A 24453-nucleotide genomic window follows, 5' to 3' on the forward strand; every position below is an offset into this window, starting at 1 on the left:
AAATCTAAGCTTCCTAAGAAGAGAAATAACCTTGACATTTACATTTCAGGTGGCAGCTGAATGGCAGCGATATCGATACCAGTCTGGACCATCGTTACAAAATGAACGGAGGAAACCTCATAGTTATTAATCCTAACAGAAATTGGGATACAGGAAGTTACCAGTGTTTTGCAACAAATTCTCTTGGAACAATAGTAAGCAGAGAAGCCAAACTCCAATTTGCCTGTAAGTTAACATTTGTAAATATATATGATCCAACACTTTAAAATGCATATATGAAGCTGTGTGGTCATTTACTTTTGAAAAAAGATGTGATATATTTTTAAACTCAAAAATGGATTTAATACTTTCTTGCTCTCTTGCTCTCTCTTCTTTTGCCCACTTTCCCTTACTCCCTCAATCCACCCTCTCCCCATTTTCTTCCCCCTCCAAGTGCCCATGACTGAGCCCCTACTTGTCTACTCCTCTTCTCTCTTCTCTTTCTCTACCACAACTACCCTCCTAACTCCCCTCTCAATGCCCTGAATAAACTCTATTTTGTTCTAAAAAATGGATTGAATAACTCTGCTTCAGCCTGTTGAGTTTTGAGCTCTCCTTATATTTCTCTAGGGCAGAACTCATAAAATAAATTGCATATGTATTTACTAGAATAGGTTATTGGCCATTATTTGACTAGGGCTACAACAGCTGTTTACCAACTCAAAGGTCAAGAATCTGGTAGTTGTTTAGTGCATAGTCATATAGTTTTTGAATGCTGAAATAGGTTTTAACACCATTGAAAGATAGGTGAACATGCTAGTGAGAGTGAGGGCTAGCAGGTAAAAACACAAAAGATTTCTTTGTGGGAGTTACTGAGGGTGGACCATCAAATGCTCAGAGGAGAAGGGGAGCAGCCAAGATTATTGTGGGAGGGGTTGACCAGGAGGGAGCAGGGAGTAGAGTGTAAAGTACATAAGTAAAAAAATTAATAAGACTAAATAAATGTAATGAAAATAGATTCCTTCTTCCATGTTTTATTACATGGCTTTAAGATGATGTGGCCCAGATTTAAGGTTGGTCTTCTGACCTCAATAAGCACAAACAAAGATAAACAGTAACTTTAGCCTTCTGTGTAGCTGTCTGAAAGTGCATATCTGAGATATGGATATGGCCTGGGAAAGGGTCTTTGACCCTCCCATACTTGGCTCCCATAAAAATAATTAAAAGATGACAAAGTTTGAAACACAAAACAAATAGCTGTCCAGCTCACAATACTTCACCTCTTCCTCCCTCCCCAACTCTCCCATCTCCTCTTCTTCCCTTATTGTCTCACTGTTTCTCTGTTGTGTCTTTGCTTTTCTGAGGGGGCATGTATATTATCAAAATAAAGGTTCTCACTATCAGAACTTAAACTCAAACTCATAAAGACCCTTGACCTTTCCTCCAGCATTCTAATCAGTTCTCAAAGTTCTAACTCCTCCTTTTCTTGGCATCTGCTACATTACAGTCTGGGTATACAGTAAGACTGGCATTTTATATTCCTTTTGGTGTTTCTCTGAGTGATTCATTCTGAAGATGCAGAATTCAATCTTGTATACAAGTTTCATATTACATTGCATTAATAAAGTTCAAAGTGTGTTTGTTTTAATTAATATGATAGGGATATAAATTCTGGTAAAGAGGTTAATGAAGGAGATTGTTATTAATCATTAATTGTAGAGAGGTGAAAGATATTTAATGATTATTAGAGTTGATTAATTTAGATATGAGGATAGAATATAATACTAACCTGTAAATTAAAGGAGGCATACAGGGTGGATGTTTGTGTGGACATGATGATAAGAACTGCAGGTCAGAGAAGTCCTTGTTGTCTTTGGTGAAGAAAAGGGCATGGCTTGGATTACCAGACAGCACTCCCCATTCCATTGGGTGATGTAGTCTGGGCTATTTCACTGGTCTGTTTCCCTTCATGCGGTGGAGAGTTTTGTTGTTCTCTGCTCAGAGGGGAAGTGAATGGGTGGAAATCTAGCCATCACTCCACTTTAGTATGAGTGAAATACAAAAACATTGTGTTTGATTTTTAAGGTGCTTTGAATTACTACTGGTACCTTAGGACATACTCATAGTCCACAAAACCATTTTTCTTTGGAGATTGTCATTTCCCTTCAGTATATTGTAAGATGCACAAATTATTGAGAGAAGAGTGAAAGGGTTTCCCAAAATGTACATATATGTACACATACATATGCACATATATTAGTTATTTGTGTCTGTTCCAAATTGTGTAGTTTATCATCTCTGTTTTTTCTTTATTCTCTGAAAGTTTGAAGAGTTATGTTCAAAAGCCCGCATATCCTTACTCTAATCAATTAGTTTTGCCTTACTGTTAAATTTTTTTTTATTGGATATTTTATTTATTCACATTTCAAATGTTATCCCCTTTCCCGGTTTCCTCTTTGTAAACTCCCTATCCTGTCTCTCCACCTTCTTCTATGAGGGTGCTCCCCCACCAACCCACCCACCCATTCCACCTCACTGCCCTGGAATTCCACTACACTGGGCCATTGAGCCTTCACAGGACCAAGGGCTTCTCCTCCTATTGATGTGAGATAAGGCCATCCTCTGCTACACATGTGACTGGTGTCATGGATTCCTCCATGTGTTTGTGGTTTAGTCCCTGGGAGTTCTGGGAGATATGGTTGGTTGAAGTCCTTGGAGTTGAAAACGACTTCAGCTCCTTCGGTCCTTTTCTTCTTGATCATAATGTTATTTTATTTTAGTATATTTGAGATGGAATGTGTTTGTAAAACTATGTATTATAGTGGATGTTCCAATGCCATGAAGAAAACATGAAGAGTATCTGCTACCACTTATTGTTTAGAATTTGAAAGATTTGAGATGCCATGTATTTCCCTGAAAAAAACTTTGTTGAGCATCCCATCTTCTTCCCTGCTTGCATAGATGGTTAATTTCTTAAATACGTTTATACAGTTTTCCATCCTCTGACTACAGGTGCATGGACTTCTAAAAGTGTGATAGTGTGATACCATTTTAAGTTTCTTAGTGGCAGTTAACACAGTGCATAGAGGGGCAATATTTTATTCCTGTAGACATATGTTTAGAAATACCTGTGAAATCTTTTGATAATTTCACATAGACACACAGACACACACACACACACACACACACACACACACACACACACACACACACACAATCTTGATCATATCTACCTCCTTCTCCACAAACTACCATTTCCTGTATCCAGTATACACAACCCCCTCCCACATTTATGTTTTCTTATTTCTTTTTAAAAATAACCATTGAGTCAATTAATGTTGTTTCCATATACATGATGTGATGATAATTTACCTGAGCACAGGCAGTTTAGTAGTCCCACAACCCCAAGGAAACATGACTCCACCCCACCAGCAGCCATTAGCTGTCTAGTTCCTAGCTGCTTAGCCACCTGTGAGTGTCTCCATGTTACAGATTACTTTTTTGTTACTTAAAGCAAATCCTTTGCTTGCTAACAGTTAATCCTTTTGTTGACATAGTCAAATGTGCAGGTGTTCTTAGCTTTGTGTTTTAAAAGATATTTTTTCTCCTCTGTAGTTATCATCCCTGATTTCTGTCAATAGTTTTCTGACTTTATTGTGAAATGAAAAGTTATTATCTTGAAGCATTAATAGAAGCTTTAACATTCAGCTACCCCAATGTAAATGCACAATCTTTGGATTTGACATTGTGCATCTTGTAGGAGAGTGCTGTCTATGTGTTTACTGGAAAATACCCAGTTCACTGGATCAGAGGGACTGTGGGAGATAAAGTCCACATTTTACTGCTGGACACAGTCTGTGCTATTTACACTTTAGTCTCTCCTGCTTTGCAAGACGGGAGAATATGGGATTTCTCCCTTGTCCATCCTTGCTCCTATTACATGATTTTCATATATTTTACTGAATTCACTCTGGTATACATAAAACGTGTGGTATTTCTATATGAGAATTGCACAGTTGCTCTTGATTTAGGAATATGTAAATAGCATTACAGTTTTACTATCTGATATGGTATTTATCCTAGATTTAAAATTCTTTTCTTTAATACTTTTTAAAAAAATTCTCTCTCTCTCTCTCTCTCTCTCTCTCTCTCTCTCTCTGCTCTCTCTCTCTGTGTGTGTGTGTGTGTGTGTGTGTGTGTGTGTGTTTGTGTTTGAGTCTTCATGCATGTGGTGCCTGTGTGAATGATTGTCCATCCACAGAGGCCAAGTAGAATATAATATCCCTTAAAACTGAGTTATAGTAAGTGTGGGTACTAAAAAACAATCTTTGATCCCCTGCAACAGCTTGAGCTATGGTTTCAAACTATATCCTAGGTTTTATAGAAGCTCCTGATTAAACACCTTTCTGGCACTTTTGTTTTTATTTCAAGTTATTTGTTTCTTAACAGTGGTTTAGTAACTTTATTGAGATTTTGATACTGGTTCCAACCTTTTTGTCTGTCTACTTAGAGAACATAGTCTAGTATTTTGAAGAGAAAGTAAAAATACAAAGAGGAGGAGGACAGACATGAGAGCAAGAAATAAAAACATTTTCTTTTACACAGAACTCTGCCAAATTTGAGGATAATTTTTGTGCATATCCTCCTAGATTTTGAGCAACATCAGTTCCTTTAAATGGTGTTCTTGGGCAATATACCTAAGGCTATTTGGAATATGACAGTTCAGGTCTTTCCTACACAGCAGATTTATGTCTTCCTGAAACTCTGTTCCTTGTACTTCTTGACCTTGAGTCTGATACATTTTTCCTAATTCCTAATGTAATGTTTTAGAGTACAATGCCCACAGTGTACCAAGAAAGGATGGATTATGTAGTCATTTTATCTTGATTGTCTGCCTAAAATTGTTAGAAGTGTGTAGTTGACTGAAAGATTGGACCATATACCCTGTTGGAAGGAATTTTCATCAGAATATTAAATCTGCTTCTTCCTAATTTCTGCTGCAGTTCTGAGGGATTCTGATATCATTTTTGTTGATGATGTTTTATACAGAGAGTGCCCTTTTTTTCCTCAAAGAAATTTAGTGAAATTCTCTGTATAATTCTGAAATTTCAGGATTTTTTTGTTCTTGAAGCTTTCTCTTATAGCCCATTTACTTCATGGATTTCAAACCAGCTTTCTTTTGACTGGATAATCTTATGCTTTTCCCCCATTTTTTTCTATTTATGAATACTGTGATATATGTCTTAAGGAGCTGAGGTGGGATGGGAGATCCTTCCAACAATTTCATATTTTCCAAATCCATTTCCCTTTGGCATTTACATATACTTCTTGGTAGATTGCCAACTCCTTATTTGAACACTTTTATTGAGTTTTCAAATCTGTTATGACATATTCTCCTCAGCTCAGTTATTTATTTCCCATTTGTCAGGAAAAGACACAAAGATCTTCAGTTTTAAAATTCCATGCTTTACTTTAGGATATATTTTGTCAAAAGTATGTTAATTGCTTTATGCCTTTCCGGTTATATTGGGAACAGAAATCGATGCATATGTTGTTAATTGATTAAATTTCTTCTCTGACAACTTCATGCAAACCTAGAGATTTTCTTTTCTTTTTCTTTTTTATTTCATCCACTACTTTTCTTATATCTCCCACTTTTTTCTTTTATTCCTCAGTTCTGCATGTGCCATTTTTCAACATTTATGGCATTTTGTTTGTTATATGCCACTCTGATACTAATTAGGACTGTCTATGTTTCCATGTATATTTAACTGTTAATTGGAACCTGTTGGGCTCAGCATTTGGTACATAACTGATGGTTCCTTGCTCCATAGAATCTGTTAGTTATCAAAAGTTCACTATTTTCATAATCCAAGGTAATTTATTATTTGAAATTTTTATGAGATCATATCTGTATCTTTTAAAGAAAGACCCAATGAGGGTTAGTGAAGATCAGGTTGGCCTAAGGGTATGCTTTGGGGGCAGTCGTAATTACGTTAATTGATGAGGAAGTATGCAGTATACTATGGGTGGCAACATTCATTGACTTTGAATACTGTACTGGCAGAGAGTATATACAGGCAAGCTAGGTTCAAGTGTGTATGCATCCATCCTCTCTCTTCTCTTCATTGTGGATACGATATGATAGGCTGATTTATGTGCTCCCTCCCTTTTAATACGTTCTCACAATGCTAAATTTTAACCTGTAATTATAAGCCAAATAAATCCTTTCTTTCTTAAGTTGACATTGTCAGGCTTTTCTATCACATCAGTATGAAGTAGGGCAGATGTTTACTTTTAGAAATGGTTTCTGGGAGTTTATGTAGAGTTTGTACTGCCTCATTGATTATCACCTTTATCCATTGGCCTAAGTGCATATCTCTGTTACCCTCATTCTTTAACAGATTAAGTTGTTTAAAGTTGAGGACTCAGGTCCCAGAAAGTAGAGTCAATCGGTGTATCTAGGCTTTAGCCATGTGTTTTGGGGAAGAATGTGACACTTGTGCTTTAGACTCCTGGTCTATAAAGTCACGATGGCAGCCTCTTTCTCAACAAGTGTCAGCATTAGATGGATTATGCATATGAAGGACATAGAGGGTGCCCAGAAATTGTGTAGTACAAAGATAAGACACTTTTGTTTCCATATGATTTAGAGGGTTCCTCCTAGGAAGCAAGTCTCATGAAGCTTTAGTGAATGTTTTCTTATTTCTCCTGTCCCTGGATTCTTTGCTTCTTTGGGCTCTCCTTTAAACTTTAAGATATCCTCATAGTATCTTCCATCTCTTTCTTCTTTCTTATTTTCTTCTACATCCATCAATGGTCTGTACTCGCCTCCTTAACTGTAACTTGTACTTCTTTTACTATTTTCCCTCTAAGTTCTGCTGAATTTGTTATCAGACCAGTTGTCGAATGGTTAATACTAGTCAGTTTATATAACTAAGTAGGGAGCCCATTCATGTTAGTATATTGGAAGCATGTAGTCAATCATTAATCAGTTTTCAACTTACAGTGTATAGTTACTAAAGCTGCAAACATGGAGTCTTTGATCCAAGGATCCTTATAATCTTCCTTTCATGTGTTTCATGTCTAGACACCTTTCTTGACATTTTCACATATTTGTGATTTCCATTTAAACTACCATATTTTTTCTTCTGATGGTATGACTTTATTTAGTATTTCAGTATAAAGAATTTAGATACTTTTTATTTATACTTTATAGTGAAGATTTTCTAACTCAACACATTATAACTGCTGTTCGGTGATTCTTTTGCTCTTTTGTATTTTTTTTTTTTTTTTTTTGGTGTTGAATTTTTTGCTTTTATTGCTGCAAATTTGTTCTTCAACAGAGTTTCTAGCTGCCTATGCAAATATGTGATTTTGATAGTTTTGGTTGAAAGAATATCCATATCTAGCAGCTTTTATTGCTGCTGCCAGGAACCTCAGGGATATAGCTAACTAGGGAGCCACTGCACATTCATTATATTGGGATCATGTAGTCAACCACTTAGTCTGTCTTCATGTACCTCGTTTTGTTTAGTTACAGAAGTTACAAATAAAGAGCCCCCTATACACCTTATGCCATCATCAAAGAGTACATAACTTTATGTTGTTAGAAATATTTGAGTGCTTTTGATTCATTAACATTGAATTCATGGCCAACAACATTGAAGTTCACACATGAGTAAAGCTTATATTTCATTTGAATTTTCTCCCTGGAGAACTACACCTACACAGCCATGTTTTTACACACAGGAACACTAGAGAGTGCTTTCAGGCTACACCAGGATGCTGTAGAAAATAGTGAATTCACCAATAGAAGAGCAAAAATATATGAACAATGAACAATGTAACTTTCAATGTATTAAAACAAACTACTTCTTCACTATTCCCATTGTGAAGGCTGAAACGAGACTAAAGACTGCTTTCTCCCCATTTATCTGGTAATATATGAAAGGTGGACTTAACCCCTCATGCCTCTTTACATTCAAAAAAAATATCTGAAATACTACACTTTTTGCCAGGCATCTAATCAAGTCAGTCACTTTTTGAGTCTGAAGTTGATGACTGAGGAACATTGATTACATGTTGGGGTCTTATCTAAGCGCCGTGAGATTTGGGTTGAGCAGAGCAACACCCCAGGAGAAATGCAGCAGCCTCTCTTTATTCAGTGTTACTTTGCATTTGTAGATATTTATGGTTGATCATAGTTTAAAAAATCTATTGGAACATTTTAGAAAATAAGAAAGGCATTAGCTTTAAATTACATATCATTTTCAATAGCATGATGAACTCTTATACTATTGTATTGGGCCTGATCTGGGCATGATATCTTTATTGTATGTACTAGACAGCCACTGGTACCTGTCTTGATAATCATATTTATTAACATATGTTGTATCAAGATCCTTATGCTCAAGAAACTCTTATACATAATAAGAGCCTCAGAAAGAAAAAAGTGATGATAGTAGAAATTCTGACCAGCCACGGAAAAGCTGTATTTTTAATAAATGAGCAGGTGAAAGTTTAATATAGCTTCATACACATAAAATCAATGTAGGATATATAGAACTTAGTATTCTTTACAAATTTATGGATGCACCAATACACATATTTCCATCATAATCTCATTTCAAGGATAAGGATGTGGACAAACATTCTAATCATTTTGCTAGTTGTGTGGTTGAGGAAGGAGCACAACCCTTCAAGTATTCAGGGTGTATGTAAAAATTCTTAAGGACCAAGATTGCACCTCCTGTTTCCACAGGAAAACCACCATGTTCTCAAGATGTCCCATTTAAAATATAAGGAAAGAAAATATCCAATAAAAAAAACAATGATTACATTAAGAAAAGATGTCCCCGTCATCCTCTTTAGCCTCATGACACTGCCTAGCAACCACTGTAAGATCCCTAACATTTGTTTATCAATCAACTCTACAACTTCAGTTCCTTTTTCAATCTTACCAATTAATTTTGATGTAGCTGGCACTCCTACAAATACCACGAAACTACTAATCTATTATTAATGGAGAATCTTTTTATTTTTTTCACTAAACAACATTAATGCCAAGAAATTGTGCTTGTTTGAAAATTAGTATGGTGTTTGGTGTGTTAGAGGAAAGGTGGACCATGACTCTGCTTCACACTTTTGTCATTGTTTAGGCTATATAGCTTTCCCTCTTCCTATTTCCAAATAAACTTCTGTCAACTCTGCATCAGTCTACATCAGTGGTTCTGTCTAGCTTAGCGATTCTCAACTGCCTGGTTGAACCTGATCAGATCTGGAGATATCAAGTTTGGTAAAAGAATTGGGGGTGGTTTAGTTCTAAACTTCAGTCATTGGTAACTATCAGTTTCTGAAAATGGATGCTTTTCACCATTAAACCTCCCTGTTTTGTCTTCAGTTTGCAGCCAAACCCCTGTGCACTATGCTCCACCACTTTTAGATGCTGTCAGACAGGTCTGTCAGTACCTCTTCCTTAGTTCCTCACTAACATGTTCTAGTCATTTCTCTTCATAACCTGCCCCTTCCCTATTCTCCTCTGGCTTCTATCCAAGAAGCAGACTGACTTTCATTTACAACCCTTCCTGAAGAAATAAAACAAAGCAAGCAAACTAAACCAAACCCCTCTAATTCTTTTATGGGATAACCGGGATACATTTCACTGATTTCCTTGGTATCCAAAGTTCAGTTTGGCTCACCATAGGAGACCTAACTCCTTGCCTTTCTGTGCAGCCATCTCAGTAGCTGGCTGTGAGTATTGGAAATGTCCTCAGGACCTTTGTGGCACAGCCCTTTTCCTATAGTTTACTTAGTTCATTTGGGCCACTGTCAGTGTCAGTTCCTAGAAGCCACTTACTTCCCTCTGCATTTTCATCAAGGCCTTGATCCTTGCCGTAAATTGTATGTATTTCTCTCTAATACCCATGATTGAAAGATTATGCTGATCTTTGCTGTAGTCCTAGAACCATGCAGATGGCTTGTAATTTAACAAGCATTCATTCAATATTCATTCAATGTATAAAATAATGAACGAGAAATTGAGGGTCCATGAAATTAAAGCTCATCACTTGCCAAGGGTGTCATGTTCTCGATGCCTTGGCTTTGTAGACTATGTGGTTTAAAAGTTGGATCTGTCTGCATTAAACCAAACAAGAACCAAAGGAAACATAACTGCCTAGGACTTATCAGTGGGGGACTTGTGACCTAGACATTGAGAAGAGACACATATGAAATTTAAAATGAATGTATTAAATTATCACTTTGCTCTCTTAAGGAGGTACACGGGACAGTATTTGCTGAGCAAACAGATGGTTTTCCTTGATTCCCTGCTCCATCCATTTGTAATCGTTTTATGTAAAGCAGAAATTGACCATGTTGCCCTGGCAGAGATTTCTCTTTCCCTGTCAAGTGAGGAGTAGCCCACTTTTCACTTCTGTTATATTGTAATATTTAAAGCATAGTGAGACTTGGAAAGCAGAAGTTGGTCAGAAGCTGACACAAATGCAGAAAGTTTAAAAGTTGACCCCCACTGTGGCTGGCTGTTATCTGGAAGCAAAAGATATGGAAGACTAATTAGCAAGCCTTCGGTTATAATTAGTTGGAACCCTGTTCTCTGAGAGTTGTAGGCAGCCCCATTTCTCAGAGATAAACAATGCAACTGAAAACATGAATTTTGACTTTGAACATAAATGACTTTGATGAAACTCGATGCTGCTGTAGCCTGCTGGTCTACAAACAACTTAAAACAAAGGACTGCCACTCACTAGACTATTCATATATTGCTACATTTATAACTTTAAATGTTTTAATTAAAGAGATATTTTTAATCCTATCACATAGGAAACATACTAGTTTTGTTTGTTTGCTTGTTTATGGTTTGTTGAGACAGAATTTCACACTGTAGCCCAGGATGCCTGGCACTTACTCTGCAGCTTATGCTGACCTAAAACTCTCAGAAGTCAACTGGCCTCCTCCTTTCAATTGTTGGAGCTACAGATGTGGGCCACCACCTACCCAAATCCTATGGTTTTTTTCGAATGATTTTTATACAACTCAACATATTTTATTGTATACTTTTTCATTTTATAGATTCCCATATCTAGAATGATTTTGTGCTTTTTTTCATTTGAATCATTTAAATATGTTTAATATATATGAAGATAGTTTATTCATAAAACAGCAATATCAGGTCCCAACTATGGGAGCAATTTAACTGAGGATAATCCACTGAATGATATATTTATTTAAATTTCTTCTACTTAATGTTCATGTGTTCTCACTCATATATTATTAAAGTAAAAATATGTATGGGAAATCAAATTAGACTAATATGGTTACTATAAACTCTTAAATCAGAATAATCTGTTTGCTCTAAATATCATCATTTTTTTTCGTCTGAGGACACTGTTTTACTGATTCTATGGAGTAGATACTTTGGACCATTGAGTTCAAGTTTCATTTTTGATCCTGTTAGGCTTTTTGTACCTCAATTATCATATTCAGATGCTAGCAAGTGGCCCAGTGATGATAACACATGTTATAAAAATGTCTTTTACTGTGACCACATAATGATAATGGTAAACAATTAGAATAAATCATAGACGTCTTGAACAAAGTTTACACATTTATTCAGTGACCATCTATTGGGTATTTCTAAGAACCAGGGATGTCAAAAAAATCCAGATACTGGATAGTGTCCTTGTTTAATAGTGCTAAGGCTTTAATTGAAAATAGAATGTAATCACATTAATACATAAATATATGTAAATAATAACACTATAGCAAATGGCTATATTGGCTTCTATCCTCACAATCTGTATTTACTTACTAACATAGAATTCAATATGATGTAAAAGAATGATGATTATTCGAGTGTGGGTAATGATGACATCAGATAAGTTGGTTTAACTTGCTCATGGGATAGACAGCTGCAGTGCCTGTAAGCCTTCTATCTTTTTAAGCACTTCAGAAGGACTTAAGTGAATGAGTTGTTTGATTTATAGAGGTGGCTGTATGGAATTACATCATAGGGGAGAAATCACGCAAACAGACTCAGAGGAATCTAGAACATGATTATCTTGGTTTATACAGTTGTTACTTATTAAGGTAGAGAAAGTAAACAGAAATGATACAGATTGATTGTAGATTGGATACTGTGATATGGATCACTCCCTGACAGAATTGGGTGGATGATAGTCTGATTTATCAAGATTGGTGATATTAGAAGACCAGACAGTTTATTTGTTAGGTCTTTTGTTGATGTTTGGAGATGTTTAGGGGAATGGTGGTAAGTAGTTGCTGGAGATTGGTGACTTACTAGCTACCTTCATCCTGAACAGTTGCACAGGTCAGGTTCTGCCTGAGGACTCCCTGTTGAAACCTACTGTATTCATTATGCTTCTCATTATTGTGGAAAACTCAGACACCAGACAATCTAAGATAAAAGGGTTTGTTTTAGCTCATGGTTGAAAGTGTGATCCTTCTGGGTGGGGCAGACGTGGTAGCAGAAGCCTGAGCTTAGTCATGTTTCACCTACAGTTGGGATGCACAGTTGGATGTTGGTTAGCTTGCTTCTGCTCTGTTTTCCTTCTGTTTCAGAGAATTATCCAAGGCATAGCATATATTGATACTTTTTCTTGTCTATTTCTGAGTACTATCCATGTGCTCTTCTGTTAGATAACATCTTCTTCATCCATCATTCATCAGCCAGTGGTGTTTATAAATGGTCCTACTTTTTTAGTATGGTGCACAATGCTGTTTTTTTTTTAAATAAATTGTTGTATGGGCATGCTTTAATTTTTTGTATATATACTTCTCTATATTCAACTTTTAAAAATATTTAAAATATTTTTCAAGAATCAATACAGTAAAACACATTTCTTTCAGAGGTGCTTGAGGTAGGCATATACCCCAAAAATGCTCCAACATGTAAAAAGGACACATGCTCCACCATGCTTATAGCAACCTTATTTATAATAGTCAGAAGCTGGAAAGAACCCAGATGTTCATCAACAGATGAATGGATACAGAAAATGTGGTACATTTACACAATGGAGTATTACACAGCCATCAGAAACAATGACTTCATGAAATTCATGGGCAAACAGGACTAGAGAATATCATCCTGAGTGAGGTAACCCAGTCACAAAAGAACACACATGGTATACACTCACTGATAAGCAGATACTAGCCCCAGAAAGCTCTCATTACCAAATACTCCAGAAATCATTCTCAGACATTATAAAGCACAAAAAGAAGGAAGACCAAAATGGGGATGCCTCAGTCCTTCTAGGAAAGGTAACAAAACTCTCATGGGAGGAAATGCAAATTAAACAGAGGAGCAGGGATGGAAGAAAAGATCACTCAGAAGCCTCCTCACCTAGAGATCCAGCACATATACATTCATCAAATCCAAGCACTATAGCTTATTCCAAAAAGTACTTATTGGCAGGAGCCAGACAGAGATGCCACCTTAGGGACTATGCTATAGTCATATAGATACAGCTGAACATGCTTGCAGCTAACCATGGGTCTGAACTCAGGGATCCCAATGAGGTTGCTAAAGAAAGAACCTAAGGAGCTGAAAGGGATTGCAACCTCATGGGAAGATAACAACATTTTCAACCAAACAAACCTTCCAAAACTTCCATGGAGTAAAACACCAAATTTTTGCGCAGTTTGAGAGACCTATTAATCCAGTTGTGTATGTAGTTGAAGATAGCAGTGTCTGGCATCAATGTGAGAAGAGGCTTTTGGCCCAGGGAGGGCAAGTTTTCCCAATGTAGGGGAATGCCAAGGCAATGGGGTGGAAAGGGCAATCAGGAGGGAGTGCACCTTTGTGAAGGCAACTGGAGGAGAAGGGAGGATGGGAACTGGGTGGGGTAGAGGGATAACCTCTCAAATGTAGATACAGAGTGTCTAATAAAAAACAAAAAACAAAAAGAAAAAAAAAAACAAAAAAACAAAAAAGAGGTGCTTGAGAATTTTACTTTCCTTAGACTAAATTAGCATTTGTTGTTACTGGCTCAGCTAACCAACACATTCTGATATGGAGAAAGGCAGTCTTAGAGCACTGGATTTTTCCTTTGCATTAGTGAGTTGTGTGCTTTTCTCTTTTTTTCTTTGTATCTGCCTTTAAATATGTAACGTCTATAGATAGAAATCATTAATTAATTGACTTGTGACTGGAGGTTTCAAGTTGAGATCACAGCTGCTATGTGTGAAATGAAAAAGTGGAATATGCATACCCAGGTTAACAGTGAACAGATTTTCTTCTAATCTTACTCTGCCATCGAATCAGAGTGGCTTGCCTTCTTTGGCTTCAGTTTCTTCATTTTTAGGAAAGGACCAAGTGTATTATCTGAAACCTTTTCAGATTCTCTCATTCCACTGTGTTTTAGGAGTTATGCCAGCATTTAGAAATAAAGCTCATTAAAGTGCTTTCTAGAATTGAAATAGCTGAGAGCTTATAATAACATGTTATTTGGTCTATGTGTTGTGAGAATTTTCCCAATATCACACCGTAACAATGGCATTTAGAATCCTCTTAGCTTTTTTTTTCTTTCCTTCTTCATTTTCCTTTTTTTTTTTTCTTTTGTAGGCAGTGCTTGTTGAGACTAACAACTAAATGACAGGCTTGGAAACTCTATTTTTGTAAAGCGATGTAATTTAAGAATTGGAAAGTAATGTTTAAACTTCTCCAAAATCTGTCATCTGAAGGGGACTCATCTGTCACGTGTCTGCCTTGTGTTGATCTTTAGAAGGGACACTTGTTTGCTGTAACCACAGAGCTGTTCCTTTAGAGTCTCAAAGCCTCCCTAGTCCTGTGCTCTGCTACACTGACATCTAGTGAAGCTGACACTGATGGCCTAATCGTTTTGTTTTGCTGTGTTTTGTTTCTGTTTACTTTGTCCATAATTATAGCTTTGCCCAGTCACTGAATAATTTTACCCCAGTCAATTCAACCAATCAGAGAATCTAATCAGTTATATGAGGACTGAGATTCAGTGTGTAGCTGGGAATACTGGCATTGAAATTGAGCCGAGTCCTTCTATATGAGTATATAATATGACATTTTGCACATTCAGTCTCCTTGGCACCAGAGAGTATATTCCAGTGGGCTGAGCAGATAAGTGGTTTCAGACCTCATAAAAACATGCACATTTGAAATTTTTATTCTGGGTCATTAAAATAATTCAGATGCATGAGGTATGTAGCGCAGGATACTTCTTTGTAGTTGACTTCATTTTCTGACAGTTTTCAGTCATAGGAAACCTCTAGATTGAGAATTTTACCTGTGATATCAACTTAACTTTATCTTCTGATGACTTTGATTGATGTGTTTTGGATGGATCCTGGCAGGATGGAAGTAAAAAAAATATGCTGTTTCCCTTTCAGTCTTTATAAAACTGCTCTGTTTCCTTCCATGTTGAGTATGAGTACAAAAAAATATGAGTCTTCAAAATCCCATCTTATTGGAGAATGTAGTACCTTAGACACTTGAAAATTTCCTAAGGCCACCAACACCGTGAACTCATCTAGCCCTTTCATTAGATGATATTCTTCTCTGTGGCTATTTCCCCTGTGGCAATACAATGCCATTCCAGTGGAAGTATACTGAATGTTCCTCAGGATAGATCAGCCTCATTTTCTTGACCTCACTTAGTATCTTATTCTGAAGACACCCACATGTTTTTTTTTTTTTTTCCTCTCCTCTCTTTACTTACGGAAGGAATGCTTCTTTACTGCTATTCTATTGGGTCCTTAAAGAATCAGTTCATCAAACTCTTAAAGCAATTTCTGGACTGTAGTTAGGCAGTTGTGGTATGTGTGTAGAAGACAGGTCTGATCAGTGAATGAGATGGTACCTGCATGGGTGGAATAGAGACATGTAAAACCAAGTGGCTTATGACAAAGCTAGAACTGGACTCTACCCATTAATCTGAGCAGAAGTACTGTTGAGTGTGTGTGGTGTTAGATAGCACACCTGAAACACCATTTTCCAAGCTGCTGTGTTCTCTGTGAAAGGGCAGTGAAAATATTCTCTAATTTCTTCTCCTGTGTGGACATCCATGTAATTGAGTCCTGGTATAATACTCATCCATTCCACCACCAGGATTCTATTTTACAAATGCTGGAAATGTCCTTAAACATCTTATCTGAAATCTGTAATTTTTCAGAGGAATGATTTCTTTGGAAAGTTTTATGCTGTCTCTTCTGTCTTTCATCTCCATTTGCTAGCACTGGAATGACAGTTGTAAACTGCAAAGCACTTTTCTTTGATAAAGGTGTTATTTTCCCTACATCTTTTCTTAATCCTGCATCTGGTAAGGAATCACTTTCTTGCTACTTCCTATCAGAATAACTTTTTTCTTGCAAAAGACATTTGATATATTTTGTAATTTTTTTAGGTATTGCTTGCTCTAATTCATTCTTTCAAATAAAAATATAATATCCAACTTAAGAGTATTTTTTTTTTTGTCAAATGTGTTTTCTACAAAAGACCCTTTGGAAATTTTAACTTTGAAATCCCATAACCTTTAGGATGGACTGCTCTATAACTTTGGTAATTTAATTAGTGAAATTATTAATAAAAAACTCCTGGAGTGAGCATTAATCAGTTTTTCTCCTTTTTGTGTGCAGACTGTGACTAAAAAATTATCTGTTACTTTCCCAGTGAATGTTCTCTCTTACAAAGAACACTAATATATGGCAATTTAACATCAACAGATATATTTAGCTCCTTTGACTTTTATTCTTAATATCTTGTTAATGACTTCCAATCAGCAAGTTCACTAGAAAGTTTGTTTTAATGAGTACACTGAGAGGTGCCCTAAAAATATGCATTTAGCCCCAGGCTGTCATGCAGACAGCTTGCTAACAAAGTGCTTCCTTCAGGGAAGCATCATTGGATACAATTTCCTCAATGAAGTTCACCTAGGCTTTGCATTCCCATTCAAATAGATGATAATATTAAGAAATGTAGTTATACATGACTCATTTTCCCACTGTCAAAATTTTCATATCCAAATGTATCCTAGTAGTTCAGCATAAAATCTGAGGACTTGATTACATTTCTTTATCACATTTTCTTTATTTTTTCTTGAATATGGCCATCATTGTCATTTATATTTTATTCACGGATTTCTAACACTATTTCTGTGATATCAGAGATTCAAGCTTTGTGTCTTAAGACAACGCCAAGTCCTTTTGCAAATCATTTGTTGCACATCAGATTAACACACTGATCAAGTATATCTTCTAAGTCTGCAGCCTCCTCTTTATTTCCATTTTTGCTGAACACTTTCTCATCAAACCCCATGTTTCTTCACAATTTTCTTCTGCTGATACATTGCTGTGACTGTGCCCCAGCTCTGTTTATTCGCTTGAATCTTTACTGGAGAATCAAATCAGAGGTAGCTTAAAGCCTTCGAAAAATCCTGGGTAAGAGAGCCGCAGACTTCACTGGGTGCAGCAGTTGATGGCATTAGTTCTTGGCATCTGTCCATCCCTGCTCGTTTCACAACGCTACCTTCAAGTACCAGTTGTGGTATATGGCAGCCAGCACACTAAGCTTAACCCTCTTGGGAGACAACTTTATTTTGCTTGAAGTTTGAAATACAAATCCCAAACTTTACCCTGCTTCTACAGGAATCAGAGTCCTCTCCAGCTCCGGACCAGTGGGAAGGATGTAATGATAGGTTAATTCCTATCAGGTTCATATGCATTAATGAGGCATGGACAGGGGTGTCCTAAAAGTAAATACAGTATTTTGGGGGAAAGAAAGCTACTACACAGGCAAAGCAAATACTTTAACGTTTTTTTTAAATAGAAAAATTATTTGGCACATGGATATGAGTCTTGGAAATAAGAAAGGAGAGATGCAGTTCATGGAATTAATCAAAAGTACAAGTCATAGTACCTCCTACATTCGTTCTTCTATCATAAAAGCAGAGAAAGTTCTCCTTTCTGCTGTCCTGTTAGTTGATATTGGGATCTAATATTCTCCTTTTTTTACTTTAACCATTTTCTGACTGACTTTATATTTTGTTTCTGTTTTTCCTTCCAGTTCTGTAGCTATCCCACACATTAACAAGTACCTGGAACAGCAATGGAACAGGCCTTGGTTTATGTTTATTTTCCTCCTGCCTGCATTCACAATATGCTGTGATCCATGTGCACATATATAATGTTTGTACTGCCCAGTGCAACACAGTGTCTAAGATAGAGTAATTTTGGGAACCAGTTACAAGTTCCCCAAGAACAACCAGGTACCAGCTGCTTTCCTCGGTATTGTTGAAAACATTTAAGACCCACTTAAATTTATTAGGAAACTGACACGTTTTAAGGAGAGTTTGAAAAATGTCTTATTTAAAAGTCCTTTCTAATGTTTTTCTTATTCAGTGGAAAGATTGGGAGAAACAGTTTATTTGATTTACAGAATACGGTCCATCACTGAGAGATGCCAGTATAGGAACTCAAGGCAGGGATTTGGAGACTGCCATATGTGTACCAGAGACCATGATGGAATGTTGCTTCTTGGTATACTCCCTGGCTTATGTTTAGCTAGCAGTGTAATTCTCCACAGGTTCGACTACCCAGAGTTTTAACAGCCCACAGCAAGCTGAGCTCTCCTATGTCAACTGGCAATTAATATAATGCCTCATGGTCATTTTACAGCCCAACTGATGAAAGTGATTCCTCAGTTGAGGTTCCCTCTTATGTGGTACCTCTGGGTTTGTGTCAATCAGGTGGACAGCCGAGGCTAACTATGGCAGAGTCTAACACACTCACAAGTAGTGATGCAGCACCCACCTGCAGAAATACCTGCCTGGCATCCTAGAGACTTGCTTATGAGGCTCAATAGTTGTAACATATGATTCATAACATAGTATGGATTTTTTCCCTAAGCAGTCACTTATCATAAGCTATGCTCTGTGTCCAGTATCTGCTGAGGAAGTGCTTTTGATTGAACTCTGGCTGAGGTGAGAGACATGTGATCTTCGCATCTGGAATTTAAATTCAAGAGTTACCATTCCTGTCATTCAGTTACTTCCATCCTCTGCCTCATCTCTTGGCTCAGCCTCCTTTAGTCACATTTTCTTCTTGGGTGTGGCCTCTCTAATTTGAGCAGTAGAGACATAAGAATGTGCTATATTAGGTTCCTTGTTCCATGTTTATTAAGATACCAGTAGGTAATACAGTAAATTTAAAATGTTAATCGCTGATATTAAAAATCACAAAGTATGTTTTTTTTTTTTTTTTTTTTTTTGGTGTGTGTGTAACTTTCGAAACTAGGTAGATAATACCATTGAGAAATTATCATAAAGGAAGAACAGCACCTGCATTTTTAAATAGTTCACACATAGATCCACCACTCCAATATCTTCATTTATTCATATAGAAAAAAAGGCAGGTATCAGACTGACTTTTTTATTTTTCTTCATAATTCTACATGTCAGTTATTGCATTTATTTAGAATCTGGTGAGAAAAAAAAAACTATTTGAAACATTTAAGACCCAGTGAAATTTAGTAATCATGTGCTATGGTCCAAAACCTCTTAGGAAATTACTGTTTACAGGTTTCACCCACATCACTTTTGTAATGGAAATGGTAAACATATTTTTTGCTAGAAACCACATTCTTTTTCTCCATGGGATTTTATGTTTGAAAATGCAACAGCTTTGCAACATGGATTGATTTCAAGTGGCTGGTGGACAAGACAGAACTTTAGACAACAGCATCAGTTCATTAGAGAGACTCTGAAGGGTTTGAGTGAGACATGCTGGCTCTACAGGAGGCATTGACCTGGGAACAAGACAACAACACAATCCTTGTTTTTCAAGTTTTCTCAACTGACTGACCAGCACAACATCTACAGCCGTGTTAAACAAAACAAAATAAAATAAAATAAAAATAAAAGATAAATAAACAAATAAAAAGAAAAGAAAAAAAAGCAACATATCTAAAATAGTTGTTCCTGCTGTGAGATAGATCTGCATGAGGTACAAACTCATTTGCCATCTTGTCTTCTGAATCAGGGATGCAGTCAATCAATTAGTCCCTCATACTGGCTATAGGAAAAGGTTGTGGATGATAACAAGAGAAAGATACATGGATTTAATAGATGGATGGTCAGGGTTCTCCCCCACCAAATTCTGTTACCTGCATACAAAGATTTTACCCTTCCACTTTCATTTACTAATAGGAATTTATTGTTGTCTCATACTGAGGTTTCCTATTGATCATTTTCAGACCTTCGAAGACATCAAGTTCTATTGGAGAGACAAAAATAAATATATCCCAGACTCAAGAAGCTTGCAAGAGTTTCAGAAAATAGACTTACAGAATAGAAATGATAAAGTCTGAGAATTGTGAAAATCAAATGGATCAGAGTTATTACTAATTTTCATTGATCCTCTAATTATTGATCCCCTTTGATGCTTCATTATTTTAAGTAATAATCTGTTACTGTGGAAAATGTAGATGTTTGTCACAACGATGAATGTAAGCGGTACAAAGAAATGCTCAGTGTCCTTAACTGACCCATAGGAAAAAGCATTGAACAGTTAGAGATGTTGATAGAAGCAGAAAATAGCGAAAGATTGACAAGCCTGTGAACGGCATAAAAGACTTTGAATCAAAGATGAAGATAGGTCCCAGATTCCCCCTTCTCTGTCCATGGCAGATTTTCATAACTACAATAATGCTTCTCCACTATCTGCCTCTGGCACAAGTCAAGAGGTTTTTGCAGCTGCAGTCAGCACCCGCCTTCTTTACCTGATCAGTCATCCCTCATCTTCCTTTGCTGTACCAGTCTCAACAGCCTTTACTTTTGTCCAAGTTTCCTTTGTTTCAGATCTCTTCTGATTCACTTGCAGTCCTCGCTGGATTTTAAGACATGCAGTACTTCCTTAAGTAAGAAAAGTAAAAGCTGACTTTATCCTAAGGATAATAAGGGGATCAGAGATGAATTAAATATTTTAACCTCTAGAAGTGTGTAGAGTAGAATGAGGAATACAATATGCTGTAACTACTGAGTCATTACCGTCATGACTACACAGAAGTATGGCCTTCAGTATGTAGCATCTGACAAAAGTATTATGAAGAGAGTGGCCTAGGAGTTACTTTGCTAAAGCAGAATGAGTTTTCACAGAATTGCTCTTAAAACAGTTTTCCAAAGTAGGACTTCCTGCTTCAGAAATGTGACTTTTTACTGTTGTTGATGAAAATTGCTTATTAATGCTGCTGTCGATTTTGAGATGTGATTGGAATAAAGGAAATAGTTCTTTTGAAACAAAGACAGAGGCATCAAAATGACAGCAAACAGTGTGAGTAAATCGTACATACTGGAAATTGTTGAGTGAGTTTGTATGGCATGAGATGGCATGTGCCATCATAAGGGAGGTGTGGCACATATGTGACCAGAAAGGAGGAACTGCACGTCTTTTAGTCAATGAGAAGCTGCTAAATGACAAGACGATCAGATGTGATGGGAACAGTTGCCTGCCAGGGTCAGTTGATGACCTGAAGTTGAAGAAATGAGGAAAAGGATGTTACTAAGGTATGCAAAGAGGCAGAAGAGAAATAGTTGATTTATATCTGTTAGAAATATGGACAGACTATACTGAGCTTGTGTAAGGAAGGAGTTAGCACAAGATGCAGGTGACAATGCTGAACTCTCCAGTAGCATTAAGATTTCTATAATTTCCGGAGACAAATAAATAAAATAGTTTGGTTCTTTTAAGCAAGGTTTGCTATTGTTTTTAGAAGCCATGTTTTGTCATGTAAAATTATTTGAGAGAGAGAAATGAGTACTTATGTAATATGCTGCTGTTTGACCCTCTTATTTTGAAAGAGAAAACACAGTGGAAAGTGTGAGAGACCAGTGATTGAACACTTGAAAAGTATTATTGGTTGTAACAAGAAAATAGTAACAAATTGATCAACTGTAAAATGTCCTTCCTAACCACGATTATGATGGTTCCCCTTCTGGTTTAACCATTTTAGTGACAATCTGACACTATGTGAATTACATGATGTAAGACTAACAGTTGCAATTGTGGTCTGTAGAGATGGCTCATTAGATATGTGCATGTATCACTCTTGAAGAGGACTTAAGTTCAGGTGCTAGAAACCACATAGTGCCTTGCAACTACATCAAACTGAAGATGAAGTACACAAAGCATTTGTTAAACATCCAACTGTGTCATTTAAGTCTTGAATTCAATGACAATTCTCATTACAGTAGAAGACCTAAATAAGTAGAACAAAGAAATAATTATAGATAACTTTACCCAAAATACTCAGACAAGGCTGAAAATCTATGTTCTCTACACATCCTGAGGCTTCCTCTTTTTTTTTTTTTCCTGAAGAGATTGGAGAATATTTGGGATATATCTAGCAGTTTAAACTTGTCATAGCATCTTGTCTGAGCCAGGAATTCCCCGTGACTTGGTGACATCCTTCTTATTTTCTTTTCTACTGGAATTTTAGTAGGAATAAGAACAAATTGAGGAATCCTCGACAACAGGTGCCATAATTATTTCATCTCCTGAATATGTGAGTCAGAATAAATACCACCCACTTTGGAAAGCTGTAAATTTGATAGGTCCTTCCCCACTAGTGAGGCAACTTTCTTGTACCTTTACGTAAAATCCCTCTGATTCCCACAACAGAACCATTGTGCAGAGTAACAGACCAGGAGCTACCACAAAAACCATATTACAAGGGAAAAGTTTGACCTCTGAAAAGGAAACTGATCTTGTCTGTAACAGAGTAGGATGCAAAGAATATTTAGTGAAATATTCGTAGAAGTCATTCCAGAGATTTGTGATTCTGAGCAAATAACAAAAGAGGAACCTCAACTGCACCTGCCCCAATCTACACACTTACTGAGCTTCTGTCATATAAAGACAAATAGAACAAAAGCCAGAAGTAAGAAATCACACATAAATATCTAAGTATACAAGGTTGAAAAATCAATGATGTTGAAAATAGAAAAGCAATGGGGGTAATGCCAGTGAAATAATAGTTTATTCTTGAAAAGGAAATCAAGAGAATTGATGAACCAGTAGGATAGCAGATTAAACGTAAAAATAAAGAAGATAGAAATCAGAACTCCCTAGAGTAATGAGTTCTTCTACAGATCATGACACTGTTAAAAGCCAATAAGGGATTATATTCATAACATAAATTAAAAACTAGATATTTTAGGTTCTTCAATTCAATATTAGCACAAATGGACCCAATCCTTAAAATTTGTTTCCTAATCCTGCCAAGCAGTACTTTGTCACCAAGGAAATTAAACTCACATTTAGAGAGCCATCTCACAAAATAATCTCCAAAAATGTCAACCAAGACATTTTACCAAGTATTTACTAAAGAATATACAAAGCTGTTACATTTCTTTCCTGGACAAAAGGAGAATAATATCATCAGTGCTTATGCCTTCAGGTCAGCCTAGTGTTAAGGCCAGCCATAGTGATTATTAAAAGAAAGTGCAAGATTGTTGCCTATTGTTTCCAGAACATATAGGCCTAACAACTCAGTAAGAAATTGGCAGAGAATCCTGTGAAATTCAATCATATTTACATAGTATGAACAACTTATTTCAAGACAAATACATTCTTGCTATGTAAGTTTGATCAAACATTTGAAAAAATTCATCAACATAAAAAGCATAATTTAAAAAGGAACAATCATATCACATAACATATTCAAAGCATTTGAGGCACAAAAGAGGGCTCAGTGCTTAAGGACACTTAAATACTCTTCTAAATGATCTAGCTTTGATTCCCAGTATCCACTTGGCAGCTTAGAATCATCCCTAACTCCCATTTGGGGTATGGGGTGTTTTCTTCTGGCCTTTGAACACATCAGGCACACACACGTTAAACGTATACACATGAAAGCAAACATACACACACACACACACACACACACACACACACACACACACACACACACACATCTTTTAAAAGCCATTTCACAAAACCTAGTTTCTATAGATTATAAAATATCTTAAGTGTGTAAAATAATTCACTCAAGTGGAGAGAAGCATTAGCTTCAACATAATTACAATTAGTATTCTGTGTTAAAGACACAAATACTTCCCTTGAAGATATATAAAGATATATTCATGGAACAATTTCCGCCCGAGGAAGAATGCAGCCAAGCCTATTCCCACTTTGTTTTTTATGCTGAAAAGGAAACTCTAAACACTACCATAGAAGGTAAATAAAAAGTGAAAGGTAAACAGAAAAGAAACTTGAGGTAATCTCTCTTTGTAGTTGATAACTTTTTAATATCAAAGAAGCTACCAAATTGTTCTAGGACTCAGTTCACCCATCTCTTAAAGAGTGAGTTCCACACATACAAAACAATCTTATGTTTCTTATCACAAAAGTGAATGACTGGAAACCAACATTACAAATAATTACCAATCACTGTAATTCTTAGCTAGAAAACCA

The 24453-nt window shown here is 36.4% G+C and overlaps 1 protein-coding gene across 1 annotated transcript in view; it reads left to right on the top strand.

The window, feature by feature from the left end:
* Window positions 1-24453, top strand: part of CNTN3 (contactin 3) — a gene marked incomplete at both ends in the record, with an annotated part of 265155 nt that overhangs the window by 44398 nt on the left and 196304 nt on the right. The window contains one exon of the mRNA XM_080913822.1: window positions 50-225. Coding sequence (XP_080769948.1) covers window positions 50-225 — 176 coding nt within the window. The remainder of the gene's footprint in view (window positions 1-49; window positions 226-24453) is intronic.

The sequence above is a fragment of the Micromys minutus genome, assembly GCF_963924665.1.
Source record: "Micromys minutus genome assembly, chromosome: 3".
Lineage (NCBI taxonomy): Eukaryota > Metazoa > Chordata > Mammalia > Rodentia > Muridae > Micromys > Micromys minutus.